Raw genomic sequence first — 21,194 nt, forward strand, 5'->3', positions numbered from 1 at the left:
TTACTATACTTTAAGTTCTGGGATACATGTGCAGAACATGCAGGTTTGTTACATAGGTATGCACATGCCATGGTGGTTTGCTGCACCCATCACCCTGTCATCTATATTTGGTATTTGTCCTAATGCTATCCCTCCCCTAGCCCCCTACCTACCAACAGGCCCTGGTGTGTGATGTTCCCCTCTCTATGTCCATGTTTTCTCATTGTTCAGCTCCCACTTATGAGTGAGAACATGTGGTGTTTGGTTTTCTGTTCCTGTGTTAGTTTGCTGAGAATGATGGTTTCCAGCTTCATCCATGTCCCTGCAAAGGACATGAATGCATCCTTTTTATGGTTGCGTAGTATTCCATGGTGTATATGTGCCACATTTTCTTTATCCAGTCTATCGCTGATGGGCATTTGGGTTGGTTCCAAGTCTTTGTTATTGCGAATAGTTTTGCAGTAAACATACGTGTGCGTGTGTCTTTACAGTAGAATGATTTATAATCCTCTGGATATATACCCAGTAATGGGATTGCTGGGTTAAATAGTATTTCTGGTTCTAGATCCTTGAGGAATCCCTACACTGTCTTCCACAATGGTTGAACTAATTTACACTCCCACCAACAATGTAAAAGCGTTCCCATTTCTCCACATCCTCTCCAGCATCTGTTGTTTCCTGACTTTTTAATGATTTTCATTCTAAATGGCATGAGATGGTGTCTCATTGTGGTTTTGATTTGCATTTCTCTAATGACCAGTGATGATGAGCTTTTTTTCATGTTTGTTGACCGCACAAATGTTTTCTTTGAGAAATGTCTGTATTAGGGCTAATATCCAGAGTACAAGCATTTTAACAGAAACTTTTCTCTGCCTATTCTACAAAAGCTGCAGATTCCTGAACAGGTTATATGAGTTCTAAAACTGTGATAGTCAATTCTCCCTAGGGGAGGAGTCATTTGAAATAAGTCATTCTGAAATGCAGAAAGGAGCCTGCTGGCCTGGAGAGCTCTGTATGCCCTCAGTCATGGGAGGAAACCTGTTGATCAGGAAGTTAAGACACTATAGTGCATTTTAAAATGATGACTGAGCAAAGATGACCACGTAGTAATAGTCTTTATTTTCTTGGAAGACCACTTGAACTCACCTTTAAAGCTTGCAAGAGGGCCAGAGACACATTTTGCAATGAGTATGTCAAGACATTGGCCAAGTATGTTATATTCTTTATTCTCTTAATCTTTGTGAATTAGCTCTTTGACTACTTTGAACAAGTAGAAATGGTTTTTCCAAGTTTTGAATATTTCTTCTCTAAGATACTGAAAGCAATTCATCAAAATAGAAATTATGCATTTCTTAAATAGGTTTTTAGATTAAGTTATGTGATAGGCCCAGAAGTACATAAAGATAGTGAAATTCTATTTGCAGTGTCAGTGTTTCAATATTTTATGAAATTAGCAAAGCTTTATTGTATTTTCTTCCTGGGTACTCAATTGAATAAAAGGCATAATGAATAAGAATTCAAAGGCAGAATTTTGTTGAGCGGGAAAATAAATTAGAAACAGTATTGCAGTCATGCTCATATATATTTTATGAATTTCATGCATTCTGTATTTGAAAGTTTGTCAAGATATGCTTGTGTTTTAAAATATAGATTAACACTGAAAGTTTTAATATTTTTCTGTTTACATACTTACTCCTTTGCACACATAAGTATAAAAATTCTGCTGAAAGCAATTGTCAGGGTATCCCCCCGCCCCCCACCGCATTATAATAACTGAATAGTGAAGAAAATTGAAGAATATTTTCTAAGTTAGAGAAACAATATTGCATTCTCTAACTCTGGGGCTTTTCTTATTTTCAGGCATATTTTTCACACATGCTCTTCTTCCATCTCTACATCTACATTTGGAAGAGTGGATTGAAATTAGTTTTGGCAGGCTTGAGATTTTAGGTACACTGATGAATAAGGGAAATGAAACAGAATCCCTTTTCCATGTTGCTGAAATTATAGGTATCCTGTCACTGCCTGGCAGTAAACACTGTATGATTACTTCTGAATCTGAAATGGGTGCCCCATGGTGCCCAGATGTCCAAGGATGGATTTGGCATGCTCGGCAAAGATCTGTAAGTCAGCTCAGCATTGGCTGGATGTACAAATCCAGGGCTGGTGATTAAACTTTCACAGTTTGTGAAATTTCACAGCAAAAGAAAATGTGGTTTCCTGAGTTTTGGCTGATCTCCACAAACTTGAATAAGAAGTCGCATGAGGCCAGATCTGTAAGCACAGTGATACATCATAGGCTCCAGCTGCTAATGCCAGTGCTCGTAGTTTTAAGGATGCTCAAATATCACTGTCTAGGTTAGCTGCCTAGTTGTCTATGGGCAAGTTTGCTCCTGTATTTTCCAAGAGATACATGTAATACGGATTTAACTCTTGTGATTATTCAACTCTCTTCTCTCTTGGCACTTTTAGTCATTTTTTCTTACATAAATGAGACTCCCTTTTGCACAATTTTCCTTTGGACATGGTCATCCTTCCATCCAGAATTGTTTCTCAACATCGCCCCCTGAGGAATTGTATACTGATGGATAGTACCCCAAGCAAAAGCAAAATAAGAGTACTGGACAGGTAAACCCACTGCCAAAGCAAGCATACTGACTATCAGATGGTGCTTTGCTAAGCTTTGCATAAATGCCATTTCATATGCCCATTATTTTTTACACTCTTCCCTACTTTCTTCCTATGTTGGCATAGTTTTTACAGACTTGACTGTATCTGCAAGGAACTTATGGAAAATCTAAAGCCATTAATAGAAATTGGTAGACATGTCATTATTATTACCAACACGTAGTGAACACTTACTGTGTACCTGCTACTTTAATCTTACCTCATTTAATTATGACATAATTCCTGTGAAGTATTGACAGGAATCATTATTTACATATTTAGGTGAAGAAACCAATGCAAACTTAGAGATGAAATAACTCACCCAGAGACACCCAACTTAGAATGGCAGGCTAGAATTCAAACTCAGGCCTATCTGCTTGTAAATCCGTGCCTTTACCAGTATTCATAGCAGTAGAACCTTGATATATTGATGTTGATACATTTCTAGTCATTTAAAAATTTCCTCAGTTTGTGCTAGCTCTATGGAAACCAAAAACATCTCAGGTGCTAAAACATCTGTTCAGCTCAATTATGCTTGTTTCAGTTCAATTAGCATTTATTGACTACTTACTATGAGCCAAGTATTGTTCTAGACACTGGGGATTCAGAAACACATAAGATACATCGTTTTCTCTGGCCAACAAGGTGATATAATGGGTTAAAGGCTTAAGATATTATGCAACCCTGAATTTATTGAGCAGCTGTTTCCCTCCATTTGTTATGTCTCAGGAAGAAATGCCTGTGTACAAATAACCTAATAAGTGCAGTTTAATTGCCTAGAAAAATTAGAAAATTATTCTTTTAATCAGTAGGCGAGTTAGAATAAGATAAATGATCAGAAATATCTAATATTCTTAAATTGCTTCCAAATAAACTATGCCTTGCAGGCAATAATTATCAATATAATTATTAATGATATAATTACAATTTGACCTCTTAAGTAAACATCCAACAAAATCATACTTATTTCATGGACATGTTTCTTTTTTATTTTAATGCAGAGGAAAAAAGAGCACCTGTATTTGAAATGTCTGTATTCTTCATCTTTTTTAAGTCTGAGCATACAAGTTGACTTAAATGTCGCTATCACTCTGAAGTGTCAAGGATAATTTGACAATGATATGAAGTGATGTTTGGATTTTTGAAACATTTGCTTAAGTTCACTCCTTGTGTTTTGAAATATCTCAGCACATATTTTATTTATATTTAAATATATCTTAAGTGAAAGTACTAGTTTCCTTCTGAATTATTAGAGATTGGCTAGAAACACGGCAGTGCCAAATTGATTATTGTAATAACTGGTAGGTGACTTTAGGGAAGATAGACAAAGTAAGGGTTTATTCTTCTTTAGAATTCATTCAATTGCATAAAGGCATAAATATCAGTCTTAAGACAATACTAGAAGATTGTACTACATAAAAAATAATTACAGTAGAAATCTATATATTCATCATATATGCACATCATTAATTTGGTGTTATTATTTACATAAATTTCCAACTGATGTCAACTTGCCTTGAGTAAGAACTTTGGGATTATACCTTCAGAATTTATTCTTTCCCCATTCTGTTTTTCTGATTATTGTCTTTCTAATATTCATGTGAAGATCTTAGTTTTTACAGCTGGCTGGTTTAAAGACTGAACTAAACTTTTAATGGCTGTTTTCTCTTTGGAGCACAAAAAATTCTGATGGGTGAGAAACCTATTCTAAGTGTTAGCTTCTGTGCTGCCTTGTCTGCAGTATTGTAATACTATATCTCAACTGAGTTCATGAAAAAAAAATAGAAAAGTGGGACACATTCATTATTTTAAGGTCTTAATTCATTTGCAAGATTTTGATGAGAAAAATATACAGCATGATTCTGCCCTAGTTCACCACTGCAAACTTTCAATGTAGTTATGTGGTTTGTTGTTTTATTATACTTCTTCAATATAGTACAAAACTAGTCATTAGACCCCTGCCATGTTCTGCAAAATTGAATAGGAACAGTTTAATAGCCAGGGAATCAGGCATGGGAAAAGACATCAAGAATGCCTTTTAAAGGAAAACACTATGGGTATCCTCTGAGAATTACACAGTCAGTGAGATTTGCCTGCCTTAAACTGTTCTGTTTCTGTAGATTTGTTTTCCCCAGTACAAAAATTCTTAGATGTTTGATGAGCTCTACAAATTTTTCATACATTCCAAAATGTATAGGATCCAAAGACAAGAACTGGCAATATCATGGTTGCTATAATAACAGGCATATGATTCAGACAAAAACAGAAGAGGTTACCAACCAACTCAAGAAAAAGGCAAGCTCATCTTGCTTTTTGCGTACTTTATTCAAAGTCAAGCTTCCTAGAGGCCTGAGCTGAAAAATGTGTTAGAGTGAAAATAGTTTGCCATGGTCTGTAGCTTTCAAGATGTTATGACCACAATTATATCATAAAAACTATTAGGAGCAAATACTGTAAAAGCGAAAGATTGCTTATACATTAAGTAGACTAACCATCTTTCCCTTTACTTCTCATTTACTTCTTCATCCAAAATTTATTGAGACCTACTATGTGGCTGACATTGTGCCAGATGTTTGTGCAGTGTTATAAAAGACAAATCTCACCTTCGTCATGGTGCATTATCCTCAATGGTTACTAAATAATTTTTAGACACAAGGTAATTTTCATAGCATCATACAGGTTGTCAGGATGTTATAGTGCTAGACTCTCAGTTGTTACTTCAGTAAACATTCACTATGGAAAAATTGTGCTATAGAACTGTAGGTGAAAACTAGTGTTGGTGTTGTATACCAGGAAACACTGGTTGGAGAATTCACTGTATCCAAAATTATAAAATTATAGGTCCTAATATAGAAGTTTCAACTCTCTTTTTTGTGTGTATGCATAGAGCAATGTATTTTCTGTTCCTTCCTGAAAATTTGTATTTTTAAATACAAACTGAATACAGCACCAAAGCACAATCTATACAGGAAAAAGTTAATAAGATGACTTCAGCAAAACTAAAACTTTTTCTCTGCAGAAGACAGTGTTAAGAAAATGAAAAAAAAAAAAAAAAGACTGTAAAAAGAAATTTTCAAATCACATGTGTGACAAATAATTTCTTTCTGGAATATACAAGGAACTTACAAAACTCAACAATAAAAAAAAAAAAAAAACTCAGTTAAAAAAATAAGCCAAAGATTTGAAAAGACTCTTCACCAAAGATATACAGATGACAAATAAGCACATGAAAAGAGGCATCATTAGTCAATAGGAAAATGCAAATTAAAAATACAGTTTAATAACACTACACACCTATAAGAATGACAACAATTCAATAAAGAACAGAAAGAAACTGGTTATACCAAAGTGCTATTAAGGGTGTAGAACAGTTAGAGCAATGTAGAACTCTCATACATTTCACCCTTGATTATTTCACTCAAGAGAAATGAAAACTTGTAGTCGCACAAAAGCTTACATAGCAGCTTTATTCACAATCGCGAAAACCTGGAAACAACCCAAAAGTCTTTAAGCAGGAGAATGGATAATCAAAACCTGCTACATGCATACGTGCAATGCTATTCAGCAACAAAAAAGAATTTCTGATTCATAGAGACAGTAACATGGATGAACCTAAAATGCACTTTACTATGTGAAAGAAGTAAGACCTCAAAGGATACAGACTGTATCATTTTTTATATATATGACATTCTGGGGGAGGAGGGAAGCAAAAACTATAAGGACAATGCCTTATCAGTCGTTCCCAAAAGTTAGAACTGATGGGAAAGTATTGACTGCAGGAGGACCCCATAAGGGAACTTTTTAGTAGTGATAGAACTGTCCTGCCTCGTGATTTTGGTGATGGATACAAGACTGTGCATTTGCCAGAACCCATAGAACTATACAACTACAAAGAGTGAATTTTATTGAATGTACATTAAAAAGCTATGTGTGATGATAAATAATGGAAAAAAAGCAAATGCACAACTTTTTCTACTAAGAACTTTAATGAAGTTTATGTTTTTTGACCCTGTTTTTCCATTTCAAGAAATCTATTCTTAGGGAAGTAATCAATGTGTTATGGTCAAGAATATTTTTGGGGTGTTATTTATCACAGAGAAATTGAAAACATCGTAATTGTGCAATTATAGTGAGGTAGTTAAATAAATTACCATACATTTCCCATGTACAGACATTAAAGTTATGTTTCTGAAGGTTAATTACAGAGATAAATGATTATTGTTTAGTGATGTGTTACCAATTTACTCTATTGACTTACCCAGTCTGACTTAAAAGTTTTGACTATTTAACTATTTAAGAAACTTCTAGATAACTTGAGGTACTTTGTAAAGGTATACCTCATATTCAAGCTGGTCCAGATTCTTTTCTGCAGAGGTAGCTAGACAGCTAAATGAAATGAGTAATATTATTTCTGACTTTATAATCCTTTCAGTTCCTCTTATACTTTTCTAGCTAAGACAAAATTAGGATGGAGAAGAGACATAGTATCTTTAACTCAAATCATTTTTCTATTTGGAATGTCCTTTATCCCCATTTTTACCAATAATAAGAAAACCACATTATGTATAAATAGTGTTTGCAATTTTCTAAATATTATTTTCTATTGCCCTCTTTGATCCATCATCAAACCCAATGATATAATCAGATATGTTAGTACTGCCCTTCCCTCCACTTATGGCAGGTATCTTAGGCCTAATAAGCTTAATAATTTTCCAACATTACATTTTGATAAGTGTCAAAAGCAGAACTGAAATCTAGATGTCCCAACTACTCCTCAACTATTCTGTCCATTAAAATGCACTGTTTACTTGCTGCAATATTTTCCTTTTGAAGAAGCATTTTCTACATTACAGAGGTCACTTATTCATTTTATTTTTTTATTCTGGATTCATCTTTTGAAAATTATACAGAGTTTCTCTGTAAAACTCTCATGAGAAATAAGCTTTCCACATTAAGTAGATGTCATCAGATCATATTTTGAGATGTTGCAGTCTGCTTTTTTCTTGTACACCTTCGTGGGCAAGAAACCCTCCCCCTGTTGATTTCTGAGGCATGCACTGGAAAAATTGGGATAATTATACCTCAAATACAAACATACAGACAAGAGTTAGTGCCACAAAATGGAGCTCACATCAGAGACAGTAAGTCCGGAAGTCAGTAATTCATATGCAAGAGCCAGGCGTATAGAATAGTGCTTGGTAAATCCCACATAGCTCCCTTCAAATATCATAAAGGAAGGCCAAAGGACTAGAGTGTAGAGTGTTAGCATAAGCCTGGATCCTACATTGCTGGCTTCCTGGGTCAGAAATGAGGAGCCTGGGGAAGATTGGAGAAGACAGATGAGATGATGGGCTGAGGAAATGACAACTATGGAAATTTCAGATAGGTTAAAAGGAAACTGAAAGCAGATAAAATGGTTCCCTGTGTTTAGGCACAGAGTGGGCCTGAGCTACCTGCTACCCACCCTCCAAACCAGGTCCCCCAGGCCTATTTATCATGTGGGGATGGTCCTGAAATTCCCGAATGCCCCTGTGTGGACTGTGGAAATGTTGGCTACTCCAGGAAACTAGAACTTGCTTGGAGTCAGGTGTAGGTGGCTGTGAAGTATGTGGACCAGAAGACAGGAAAACCGTGTCATGGACCCTAGAAATTCGCAGTGGCTGCAGGTGCACTTTCAAGACTAGGTAATGATGCACAAAGACCAATTTTGATGGCAGTAACTCAGTTGGAGAACCAACAAAATTCACACAATAGTGTCCAGCATTGTAACATACATGTTTCTCTAACCCTTGACTGCTGCCCAGAGAAAATGAGAAAAGAGACAGAGGAGAAACATTGAAAACCTGAGATTGAGTTAACTCTGAAACATCGAGTTTTACCATCCAGTGCTAAGTTACTTTAAATGGATACCTTCTTACCCTGTTCTCATCCACCCTGACTACCAAGCTGAAAGGTTTATCAACAAGTTGGCATTATTTTTAGGAACAACAACAACAAAAGTTTTTATCCTGCATTTTAGTTATAGTAATTTTCAAACTCTTTACACAAATATAAAATACTGATTGCTTCCTCCTGTAATGTGTGACTGGACCCCCTCAATGTAACATTTCAGCACTGATGTGGTTTGGATTTGTGACTCTACCCAACTCTACCCAATTCTCATGTTGAACTGTAATCTCGAATATTGGAAAGAGGGGTCTGATGTGAGGTGACTGGAACATGGAGGCGGATATCCCCCTTGCTGTTGACAGGGAGTTCTCGTGTGATCTGTTTGTTTAAAAGTGTGCAGTATCCCCCAACCCCTACTTCCTCCTAACTCGGCCATGTAAGGTGTGACTGCTCCCCCTTCTGCCATGATATAAGTTTCCTGAGGCCTCTCCAGCCATGCTTCCTGTACAGCCTGTGGAACCATGAGCCAATTTAACCCCTTTCCTTTATATATTACCCAGGTAGTTCTTTATAACAGTGTGAGAATGAACTAACACAACCACTAAGATGTTTTGTTAGATTTTTGCTTCATTTGTTGTTTTTGAGCAACTGCAGTTTGCTACTAAATCATAGAGTCTGTTTCTGCTCTTTGGCATCTCCTCTCACCTTGAGTAACACATAGTACGCTATTCATGTACTAAAGGTGTGATCATACTTACACTACACTGACTTTCCACTGGATTGAGCCTTCTGTAGCCAGGTACATAAATTGTCCTGAGAGAGAATAGAACGCTTGAGTATCAGTAGAGCATCATGATTAAGAAACATACTCTGACTAGGTTGTCCATGTCCAAATTCAAGCTCCACCATTTACTTGTGTTTGTTTCTACACAGAATATTTAACTTACCCGAGACACAGTGCCTTTATTAATAAAGATAGTTCCCACAAAGGACTATTGTGAAATTTAAATGAATTAATATAGATGATTTACTTGGAGCAGAAACTGACATCTATTAAGTACTATGTATGTGTTTACTGATATTAATGCTTTGAGGGTTAAATAAGCTAATACTGGTAGAATATAACAGTATGTTTCTGGGTACATCCTAGGTGATCAAATTGTTAGCTACTATTATTATATTATTGTATGTTGAAGAACTTTGTATACCTTCCCGGTTAGGCTTCTGAAACAAATAGCTCACCTGCCACATGGATGCAATTTTAGCTAACTCCTGGCCTTTGTAATCATGTTTATTTGGAAACACTGTTTCTTATTGTTTATTATTGCTATTATTTCTTATCTCAAGTATTTTCTTTTTAATGTCTCTTTTGGGTTTTCCTCCCATGTTCATTTTAGCCTTTGCTCTGTATTCTCTTTCTTTACTTCTATCAGCTCTTAGAACTTCGTTGTTTTTCACTTTGCGAGCATCTTTACATCATTATTATATTTTTTGCCTGTGTTTGTGTAATTTAGCTCACCATATATTGTACAGTTTTTGCTAAATCTCCCTACTTGAGTCTTTACTTATGTGGCCTTGTATTCTATCACTTCCTCCCATCTCTTCATTCTGAACTCTCTTTCATCTACTTATCTTTTCTATGTTTGAAAAGCATTGTGTAATTCCACCCCATGCCATGATGCAGTTCCAAAATAATCAAGGTGCCCACTCTTCTGGGGTTGCTCCCCCCATGCTAGATTTACTGATGAGCTGATAATGAATTGTGTAGAGTCCCTTATTCATGGTTTAGTATTATCTAGAAGTAATGTAAAGAGAAAGATACATGTGAGATATGAACCAGAAAGCAACACAACCCCTAATGGATAAGAACTGAGCTTATTACATATTGCAGATCTGCTTTCCAAACCCAGCTCAGACACTGGCTGTGTAAGGAAAAAACTTTGAGCAAGTTTTTTAACTTCTTCATGCCTCAGGCGTAACAATAGTGCCAAGCTAATGATATTAATATGAATATTCAGTGAAATACTGCATGTGATGTGGTTAGCTAGAGTTTAGTCCACTCTAAGCTTTCCCAAATATCAGATGCTGTTGTTATTTTATTGCAGTTGTTGATGTTGTTTTTGTTACTATAATATTTGACATCAAGTTTCTTTATGTATCTTCTTATATGTGTGAGCTAAATAGACAAATATGCTTCCAATTCTGAAACTAGCAAGAGGAGACATTAATTGTGTTGTTGGCAATATTAGGATGTTGTAAATAGCTTCTGTTTTGCCCTTAGCTTTTGTTCCATATTTTATTGGTTCTGAGTATAAACATTTCCTTAAAGGCTGGTTAGGGTCTCAATCCAGAAGTGGCCAGGGGCTACTTGCTTTTGAGGACATAATATTTAGATTTTAAAAATGGAATTAAATGCATATGAGTTCCACTAAATTTGCTACATACTGTCTGTTGATATCTTACTTAGCTGTGGGCAAGCATTTAATCAAGGTTTATTGGCATTCTTTTCTTAGATTTAAATAGGACATAAAATTTTATGACATGTAGAGTATTTTTGATAACTGTTTCATTATTTTCCATAGTGTAATAGCATACAAGAGGAAATATCAATAAAGTACCCAGTATGCATTATTTTTGGACGAGTAAGGTAGTTGGAAGTTTGTATCATAACAAAGTGTTGGTCTACTTTTCAAATTACACTGTGGATTCATGGTTTTCGAGGTTCTTTTATTTTCTTTGTCTTTCTATTTTGTTCATATCTTTAGTTTTTCTTTCTCTCTTTGGACACCTGTACTCTAGAGTCAGAAACTAAGAATTATAGACTATGCTGTTTGTTTTTTTTTTTATAAAATATACATGCTATTTATATTTTATTTTTAATTGGTATATACATTTGAACTGAAAAAAGAAACATTCTTAAGTGATCTTGAGTATATTTATATGTTAAGAATCTTTGTCGTGTCCAAGTGCTTTTGATTCTGCTGAGAATGGGCAGGTATTAGAAGAGTAGTGTAAACTGTAGCCAGGGCCTATTCCTCTGGATATCTATGCCACAGCCCCCAGAATCACCAGCCAGCAAAATTGAGTGATAAATGTGACTGCAGAATTCCGCTCCTAGATGTACATCCCAAATAAGTAGAAACAGGTATTCAAACAAGTATATGCACATGCATATTCATAGCAGTAGTATTCATAGTAACCAAAATATGGTAACAGCCCAAATGTCCATCAACTGATGAATAAACATATTTCAGTATGTACATACAATGAAATATTGTTCATTCATAAAATGGAATGAAGTTCTGAAACATGCTGTAAGGTGAATGTGCCTCCAAAATACTATGCTTAAAGAAGCCAGATGCAAAACATCACAAGCATATATAAAATATTCAGAATAAATAAATCCATAGAGACAGAAAGAATGTAAATTGGCAGTTTCCAGAGGCTGCAGGGAAGAGGTAACAGAAACTGTTCAATGCATATGGGGCTTTGCTTTTGAGTGATTAAAATATTTTGTAACTATTGTGAATGTGCTAAATGCCACTGAAATGTTTACTTTAAAACAGTTAATTTTATGTTATGTGGATTTCATCACATTAAATTATTTTTCAAAATCCCAAGTGATACGGTCAAAGCAGCACCATGTTCCTTTTTCCCAGAATCATAACTGGTTTGAATAAGTCTATTCCATGAGGACAGAACAGAGAGTTTACTGTTATTGATCCCTGGGAGTGTGGTGAGTGCTGGGAATAATTGTATAGAGTCTTTTTGAAAGATGAATTCAATTTCCCTCTTAAATATATTCCATTTTATTATGACATTAGATTATCTGAGCTTGTGAAATTCACTTTTAATGGCTAAGCTTTTGAACTGTGTGGGGCTTTATTTTCCATGCTTGCCTGAGATTTCTGTGGTCTCATTGATCGATCCAAGAAAACAAAAACAGGAAAGCATAAATGTTCCTCTTCTGAGATGGGTTCTCTCTGCATAATGGGAAGATAATTATACCAATGTATATGGGCGGATGAGGTTATTTAGGCTCAAGTACTTTATTTTTGGCTCTTAGATGGTTTAGATTAGCCAACTATGTCAATAAAAGGATCCATATAATTATAAGTTTTTAAATATTTTATGTAAACCAATCTGTGAAACTGTTGATTGTCAGATGAAGATCAAATTTGTTTTTTTTGTGTGTGTGTGTGGTATATGTCTTTGCAAAGACATTTTTTAAGGTTCCCATATATTGAGAGCTCACCATGTGTTAGATACCTTGATATGTATGTTGAATAAATGAATCCTAATCCTTATAATAGCTCTAAAAGGTAAATGTTATTATTTTATTCCTACAAGTGAAATAATTGATGTTCAAAAATGTTAAGTGATGTCCTTAAGTGAGTAAATGTTGGTAGCTACAGTTCACTTTAATACACTTAATTGAGTCTGGCTAGACACATTGCAGCTTAGACACCGTTGTGCAGTTTTTTTGTTTGTTTGTTTTTTCAAGATTTCTTTTAAAATAACTTCCACAGGAATTACAGGATGCTTATGACTATTAGTTTGGCTTCCCTGAAGTTCTGATCTATTTGTTCACTTTTCTGAATTAGCCTATATAGCCAAACTATCAAAAGGTTGGTGTTGGTGGGAGTATTGACATTAAAGTTCACTGAGGAAATAGGTATATCAGCTTATAAAAAGGCTGAGATTTTAAAAAGTATTTGAGCGCCTAAAGTGAATACTGAGAACACTAAGCATAATGACAGGGAGGATGGTAAATTTGGGTCACGGGAAACCTCAGTACCTGGGAATTTAAGGAAGGCAGAAATATAATAAAACTTATGTTTCTGTCTAGATCAATTGGAATTTGATGTCAAATAACTCCTCCAAGATAGGCTTTCTCTTTTCATGACACACCTTTAGTATTAACTATCTTCCAGATACCTCGTATTTTCCTACGTAACCTTTGCTGATCCTTCCAATGCCTGAAATACCCTCCATCCTTGCCACAAGTTCTCAGCCCTTTTATTTCCCTTATTGGAGGGAACCATGCCAATCCCTAATCACTAAAATATTTTACGTTTGAATCACACACTTGCAACTTGACATTTACTTTTGGGCTTGGTTTTACTTTTATGTGTTAATAGCTCATCTTCATCATTCATCATGAGCTCTAGAAAGATACGTAACAGTCAACCCATCTATTTTTATCCCATCATGTGTGTTGGACATAGTATTTACTCATCAAATAGTAGTTCACAGTTTTATAATTCTTTAATGTAGAGTTTTCTCAAAGCATACTCATAAAAGTACCATTTCTGAAAGAAAGAGACAGATGCTCTTCAAAAAGTATGGCCCCAATCAAATACAGATGAAAAGCACTACATCTCATTTCCCTTCTAGGAAACTTACAATATATATTGGCATTTTCAACACTGAGAAGTTTTTCAGCAATGAAACCAATGTTACTATTTTTAACCCAACACTCCCCATCTTTCCCCTTACTTTTATTCATAAAACCCATAAACAAAATTGTTCCTCAAAATGTTTATTGCAAGACATAGCTTTAAAATATTTTGTGTATAGATTATGTTAATAATATTCACAAGTGTGGAAATTAAAGTTTGATTAGATGTAGGTTGGGCCTTTTGTTTGGACTGCCTGCTTCTATACTTGGGAAAGTGCTGTATTGGGTGTGTGTGTATTACACACAGTGTGGACTCAACCTGGAAATAGATTGAGACTGAAGAGAGAATTATTGGAACTGGTCTTTCAGCTTGATTATCTGCTAGAACCTCTATTACTTCCCATAATATGCTTGAAAAGCTTTATTTGTACCTCAAGGGCAATGATCCTGGCATCATTTACAAATATGAATACAGATATTAGCTGTGCACTATCTTCTCCTTCAGGCAGTCTTGCTGACTGTCAGCTTGTTTTATTTACTTCCTCAGAAAAAGAATATCCATCTCCTTGGAATTAGACACAGCATGGTTAATGGGAGATGCAGAAGTTTAGAGTCAGAGAGTTCGGGTTTGCTCCCCAGCTCAGGCCCGTGTAGGCATGAGCAAACTTTCCTCTCCGAGCCTCTGCTCTGAGCCCTCATGTATGAGATGAGATGGCTCACACTTGCCATTCAGAGTTTCTTGTGAGGACTCAATAACATATGCAAAGCCTGAGTGATATATGCAAAACACAGTGCCTGGCACAAGGAGATGTTCAATAAATACTAGTCCCCTTTGCATTTATTTTTTTGTTTCAGCCAGATCATGACAAGAGAATTTCAAAGCCATAAAGTCACACAAACAAAACTGCCTCTCTCCTATAGTTGCCATTTCACATTTTATGTTGTTATTTCAAACAATAAATGATGTCACTATTCTTTGTGTCCTCTGTTTTTATGAGGAGACTGTGAATGAGGGGAATAGTAAGAGTTGAGTTATTATCTATAAAAGAGGAATATTTGAATTCTAATAATAGCAAATAAATAAGCTGAGAGTTATAAGAAGCCATTGTAGTCATTTGAGATATTTTTCCGTTACTTAGAAATTATCCCTTCAGTCCTAACATCTGTTAATTATAAACCTCCATTATTTTATAGTTTCTGAAAAATCATGTTCTATGATATGGTATCAAAGGATTGTAAATAGTATTTATAGAAAGGCACTGAGGCAATAGCAAAATTGAGGATCCTTGACTACTGGTGTGTTTGTGCAGTATTTTTGAGTATAGTTATTTTTGGTTTAGCGATGCATTAGATTATTCAAGGGGGAATAGTAAATGTATTAGGGAGAACTTCAGACTGGCTGTCAACTTTATGTCAACTTGTTAGCATAACTTTAGCCACAGGTCCAGTTTCATGTTAGTTTTGGATAATTTACCACCATGAAAAAGGAGAACAAGAGTCATTGTGTGATAATCTTGCATAAGGTTGCATATTTGGAGGTGAATGTACCCAAAAGAAAGCTAGAATTATAAAATTCCTTTTAATTTAGTAGATTAGAAGGCTCAACATAAATTGTGGTTTTTAGGTGAACGGACGGCTCTGACTTCCGTTTTGAAGAAAAGCATATACTTGTTATATATGGTTGTCCGTAACACATCTACCACATGTGTCTTCAGCCATCCATGGCCCAATTGTTTCTGAAAGTAGTCAACTTTGTCTCTCTGAAGGATTACAAATGGGAGTTTTGCTGCAGTCTCTACCTTTCTAAATGCCAAATTATCTCCTGGCAGTTTTTTCTGATGTAAATATCGTGAATGGCTGAAGAAACTGTCTTCAGCCATTTGACAATAATGAAATTGGATTGTCTGACACATCCAAGAGTCTATGGATGCATGTATGTCTGGTCTTCCTGTCAGGGGATAGCACATTGTCAGGTATTATTTCAGAGTTTAAGGAGGGGCTCTCTTCTCCAAACTTTAACAGACATTTCTGGATTCTTTTTTTTTTTTTTTTTTTTGGTAGTTTAAACTGAAGTAATAGATAAAGCAGTGAGCCTAACTGTTCCTTGGACTAGCCTTGATTGTGTATTAATCACCCACTGTCTTGATCTTGTTGATTGTAGGAGAAGAGGTATCAGGGAGTCTTTGCCCAGTACCACCTCCTCCTGAGAGGAAGGCTTGTGAAATTCCCTGCCGAATGGACTGTGTGGTGAGCGAGTGGACGGAGTGGTCATCCTGTTCCCAGTCCTGTTCAAATAAAAACTCAGATGGGAAACAGACCAGGTCAAGAACTATCCTGGCACTGGCTGGGGAAGGTGAGTAACAGAAAATGTTTTCACTCTGGATGCATTAGCTCAATTATTATCATTTTTCCTCATTGGTGATAGAGAAGTTTATATGGAGGAAATAGTCACACATAGATGATATCTCTATTCCCTGAATCCAAGTTAACCATTTCATTCCCCTCTATGCTTTTTGCTTTGATCCTCTAGTTTAGCTATGCTGGGTTCACTCATTTACATGAATTGCTTTACCACATACCTGTGTATGGACCATGGCAATCAGATGGATGTTATTTTTCAATACCCTTCTTAGATAAGAAGGCAGAGTTTGGTTGACACACATCCAAACTGAAGATAGCTTGTGCAGTTGGGAACATAATTAGACTATGCTTAGTAAAAAGAGCTTCAAATTAATAATCAGGAGACATGGCTTCTCAACTGGGAACTGCCACTAACATCTTCAAGCTACCTGATCCGTGCATGCTGGTATCCTGTTGTGTCATGCCAGCATTCTGCAGGAGGGAGGCACAGCATGAAGACTGTGAAAATGGCTTTGATGAAGCTAAAAAGTGCTATGAGAATATAAGCAGGTGACATCAGAACAAATTACAGGAGCAGCTGTTCCAGTAATTTACGGTGATGGTCTCTATCTCCAGCACACGTCATTTCTTTCATGCCCTCCCTTGGCTTTTTCTGCCCATGGCTCAGTTAGAACAGCAGGACAGCATGGCCACTGGCTGTGAGAAACTACTTTTTAAGTAAGTTTCTGTTCTTTGATCCTGAGAAATGGGGCCAGGGTCAAGATAAATGAAGATTTTCATATTCTTAAGGTGAAGTTGGTTTCTGCTCTTGTCTTTTATATTTCTGGAAGGGGTGAATGGGAAAAAAAAATCAAGAATAACAAAACCAAGGTCACAAATCTTGCGCATTTGGCCCACTGAATAAACCATTAAAGTGTGGAAGAGTAGGAAAAGATCGATCCTTTAGATAAATACCACTTTTTATATGGAAATAAAAATGTTGTGAAAAGGGCAATAATGAAATTGGATTGTCTGACTCATCCAAGAGTCTATGGATGCATGTATGTCTGGTCTTCCTGTCAGGAGATAGCACGTTGTCAGGTATTATTTCAGAGTTTAAGGAGGGGCTCTCTTCTCCAAACTTTAACAGATATTTCTGCATTGCTCAAATTGCAGTGAAATGCACTGCTTGATGGAGGATGGGTGTCTTAAAATGGTTCTCTTAGAAAAACAACGCCTTTCATAGGAAAGGAAGACCATGCTGCATAAGGGGTATGTGTGTGTGTGTGTTTGTGTGTGTGTGTGTTTTGTGTGTGTGTTCAAGATAATATCACTTCGAAGTCATAGACTATTCTAACTAATACATGAAGCATAAAGATATTTTTTGAAAAGCAGATTTCTTTGGAGTTTTGTCTCAGAGATACATGCTGCAGTGGTGGGCAATAGAGTCAATTAATTTTAAAATCTAATTGATGTGGACTGCCGCTTGTTATTTAGTGAAAAAGAACGCACAATATTATCCTCAGGTGTTGCTCAGGACAAAAATCCCTGTTCTTAGATTGGAAAGAACAGCACAGTGGCTCACGTCTTTGGAAGGCTATGTCAGCAAAGCTATTTCTCCAGACCATTAAAACAGCAGAAATAACAAAAACAAGAACAGCAACAACTATGTCTTATCTTTTGTTCTTATTTTTGGCAGGTGGAAAGCCATGTCCCCCTAGTCAGGCTCTCCAAGAGCATCGTTTGTGTAATGACCATTCCTGTATGCAACTTTACTGGGAGACATCACCTTGGGGCCCTTGTTCTGAGGACACATTGGTAACTGCCCTTAATGCAACCATTGGCTGGAATGGAGAAGCCACGTGTGGTGTAGGCATTCAGACTCGGAGGGTCTTCTGTGTCAAGAGTCATGTGGGACAAGTGATGACCAAAAGGTATTATTAGCCTGTTACTGAAAATGCATTTGATTATTTCATGTTGAGTATTTTTAGTTGAAAGCATTTATCAAGATATAGATATTTCTGGGTCTCTAATAGAGTAAGAGGGTTTGTTGTTGCTGTTTGACTGTTAAAGATTAAAACATGTGCCTCAAGCAAGGATAAACACAGTTAGGGTATGTACCATTGGTACATTTATAATATGTATTAATATATCAGTACATGGATAAAAATGAATAGTGTCCACAAACATTGAATGTGTTTGAATAATCAAACAAATTTTTTAGAGCTGACCTCAGTATTTTTTAATCTTCTCAAATCACATAAAGATGAGGTCAACATAAATCTAGGTTCTGTGCTTTGCATTAAAGGGTTGTGTCTTACTCTTCTTTAGACTCCACAGATCTTTCCTGCATTAAATAGATACATCCATACTACAGCCATTCTAATTAGACTAAATGAATCCATGCCCTTGGATGGCTTACAATCTCATGCATGTTATACTCTCTGTACATGGAGATATAAAATGTTTTAAAGACAGTAGGAAAATATGGGCTTGGAAACTAGGATATAGATGTCAAAAAGGATCAAGAACAACTGCAAATGATGGGAAGAAAAAAAGTAATTGACTAAAGAACTGGCTGTGAGAGTTTTATCACTAGATCAAATAAGGAGATGCATATTTTCCTAAAGTTCCTGCGGGAAGGCTGGTAAAGAAGAAAACAGAAGGGCCCTATGCATTATAGAGAGACTTGTGACTGGTCTATCTGGAGAGATTCCCAGTGGCCATATTCGGAGACCCCACTCCAGGCACAGGGTGTGGGATACTAGGATGAGCTGCTGCCAGCTTTGGTCTAGTGTCATAAGCTAGGCAACACAGAGTGCCTCCCCAGGGATTTTCAAGCTGGGAGAAGGAAACTTATTTTTTTCTGTTCATGATACTCTAAGCATATGAGCTGAGAGTTGCCATAGACAAGGTCAGGTCTTGTGGAAGAAGTAAAAGGAGAGATTCATTCTGATGCTCAGGAAGAAACAGATACGCAATTGGAACAAATCCTGGCAGCACTGAACCGTGGTCCTGTCCCTACTGACTACACCCTGCCCTCCATGGCAAAATATGAAAATACATTCAGTATTCTGCCTAATTCAATTTAATTTGTGTTTCTCTCATGAGCAACGGAAACACTGAATAATTTCGTCTGGGGAACCACAGTGAAGGGCTCTGGGCCTGATCCACACTGTCATGGAAGCCACTTTGGCCATGTGTAAGGAAAGTCACGCAAGCTCCGTTATGGGAAATGAACTGCTTATGGTGGATAGAGTGCAGACTGTCCAGACACTGCCCAGAGCTTGTGTTAGAGCATCTGATGAGCGGATGGTTTTGCAAATACACATGGAGTCATGTATTTGCAACTCACACTGTGACTTGAAGGGAAGCATAGACTGGAACATCTCACCTTTCTCTTCTCCTAAACGTAGCTCCCAGAGTTCTGGGATTGGGTGTTATTTCTTGTTCCAACCCCAGTCTAGCACAGCACCTAGCAGGTAGTTAGTATAAACATTTCTGGAATTTACGAATGAACTAAACCTATGTGTAGAGGAGTGATAGGTTTGCCAAGGATTGGATATGAAGATCAAGGGAAGCTGATGTTTATCTTTTGCTTCAAGAAAAACATTTAATCTCCCATGATAAATTGTGTTAAAGAGGACTGTTATGAAAAGTAGTGAACATGTCGTACATAGGACCTGCTCTTTTTAGCTCATAAATACTGTTTTTGCTCTAGAACGTAACTCTACATTGCTAGCAGTGTTTTTGGAAATGTCAACTTGTATCAGTTGTATTTTTCGACTTGCCTGGTAGCCATAGCACTACATGGATTGATTGGACCAATGAATCAATGGAAGTTATAGACAAATATGGACAGTAACATTCAGTATCACCTGCTTCAGGTGATAACCTAAGTCATGAGGTTATGGTAAAGTTCTGTAAGTTTTATAAAGGTGTTATGCAGACATGAGAACTCCTTTTATCTGAGAAGAGTTGAAGCCTAGAAAATGTTTATTTTTATGACCTAAATTTTCAACTGCTTAAGAAAAGATGCACAAAAGATTAGAATGAATATAAAAATAAAAGTAAGTATGGCTTAGATGTAGGAGTAACCCTACATAAAATGCAGCAAACTATTATTCTCTATAGTGATGAAAAATTTTAGCATGCCTGAAGCCTGATCTCCCTTCCACAAAGCTTTTCATCTTTGAACCACCAGGACAGGAAAATTCACTGGACATGAATGTAACTTGTTTGTTTTTTAGCAAAGGGGCGTTAGAATTGAGACTAATACCTATTCCATGAATTATCATCATATTTTAAAGGGCTCTTCGGACAGAAAAAGTTGAGTTATATGTTCAAATCAGCGTCTATTTCTTCTTGCATCATCATTATTATTTTAAATAACAGTTTTATGAAGGTTTCTGAGCACATCAGCTTATTCAAATGTTAAAGACGATTTAAGAAAAAAATCACAGGAACAGAAGAGTGTAGTTTAAAATGTAATTCATAAGCTAATATGCATTTTTTTAAATGTACATAAGTGAGACTGAAATATTATTATTACAGTAAATCATCTCCAGTTTTGCTGTGGTTTACCAGCACAGAAAAATCAATTGTACAGATGTTTTAACTAACATACACATACAAATATAAAGACATTGCTAATTACTTTCTGTACTGTTAATGAGGCTGGAGACTTAACAACCTAGTTTTAATTCTTACTGTATGTCTCCAAATAATCCTGTTAAACATGAGCATCCTGAATTGACTTTAGTGAAATTAATTAAAATTCTTGAGGTTAATGAGATTAATTGAGCTAAGAAAATAATACCTAGTGTCCGGTGAAGCACCAGGGAGATTATCAGCAATTTAAAGTATCCTTTGCTATGCCTCCAGAAATATACTTTTGCTCTTTTTCACATGAAATTCA

At 36.2% G+C, this 21,194-nt stretch overlaps 1 protein-coding gene across 1 annotated transcript in view; it reads left to right on the top strand.

The window, feature by feature from the left end:
* THSD7B (thrombospondin type 1 domain containing 7B) overlaps positions 1–21,194 on the top strand; it is a 779,270-nt gene that overhangs the window by 315,483 nt on the left and 442,593 nt on the right. Inside the window, exons 7-8 of the mRNA XM_026449366.1 lie at positions 16,098–16,289; positions 17,976–18,210. Coding sequence (XP_026305151.1) covers positions 16,098–16,289; positions 17,976–18,210 — 427 coding nt within the window. The remainder of the gene's footprint in view (positions 1–16,097; positions 16,290–17,975; positions 18,211–21,194) is intronic.

Source organism: Piliocolobus tephrosceles, chromosome 11 (genome assembly GCF_002776525.5).
Source record: "Piliocolobus tephrosceles isolate RC106 chromosome 11, ASM277652v3, whole genome shotgun sequence".
NCBI classification, from domain to species: domain Eukaryota; kingdom Metazoa; phylum Chordata; class Mammalia; order Primates; family Cercopithecidae; genus Piliocolobus; species Piliocolobus tephrosceles.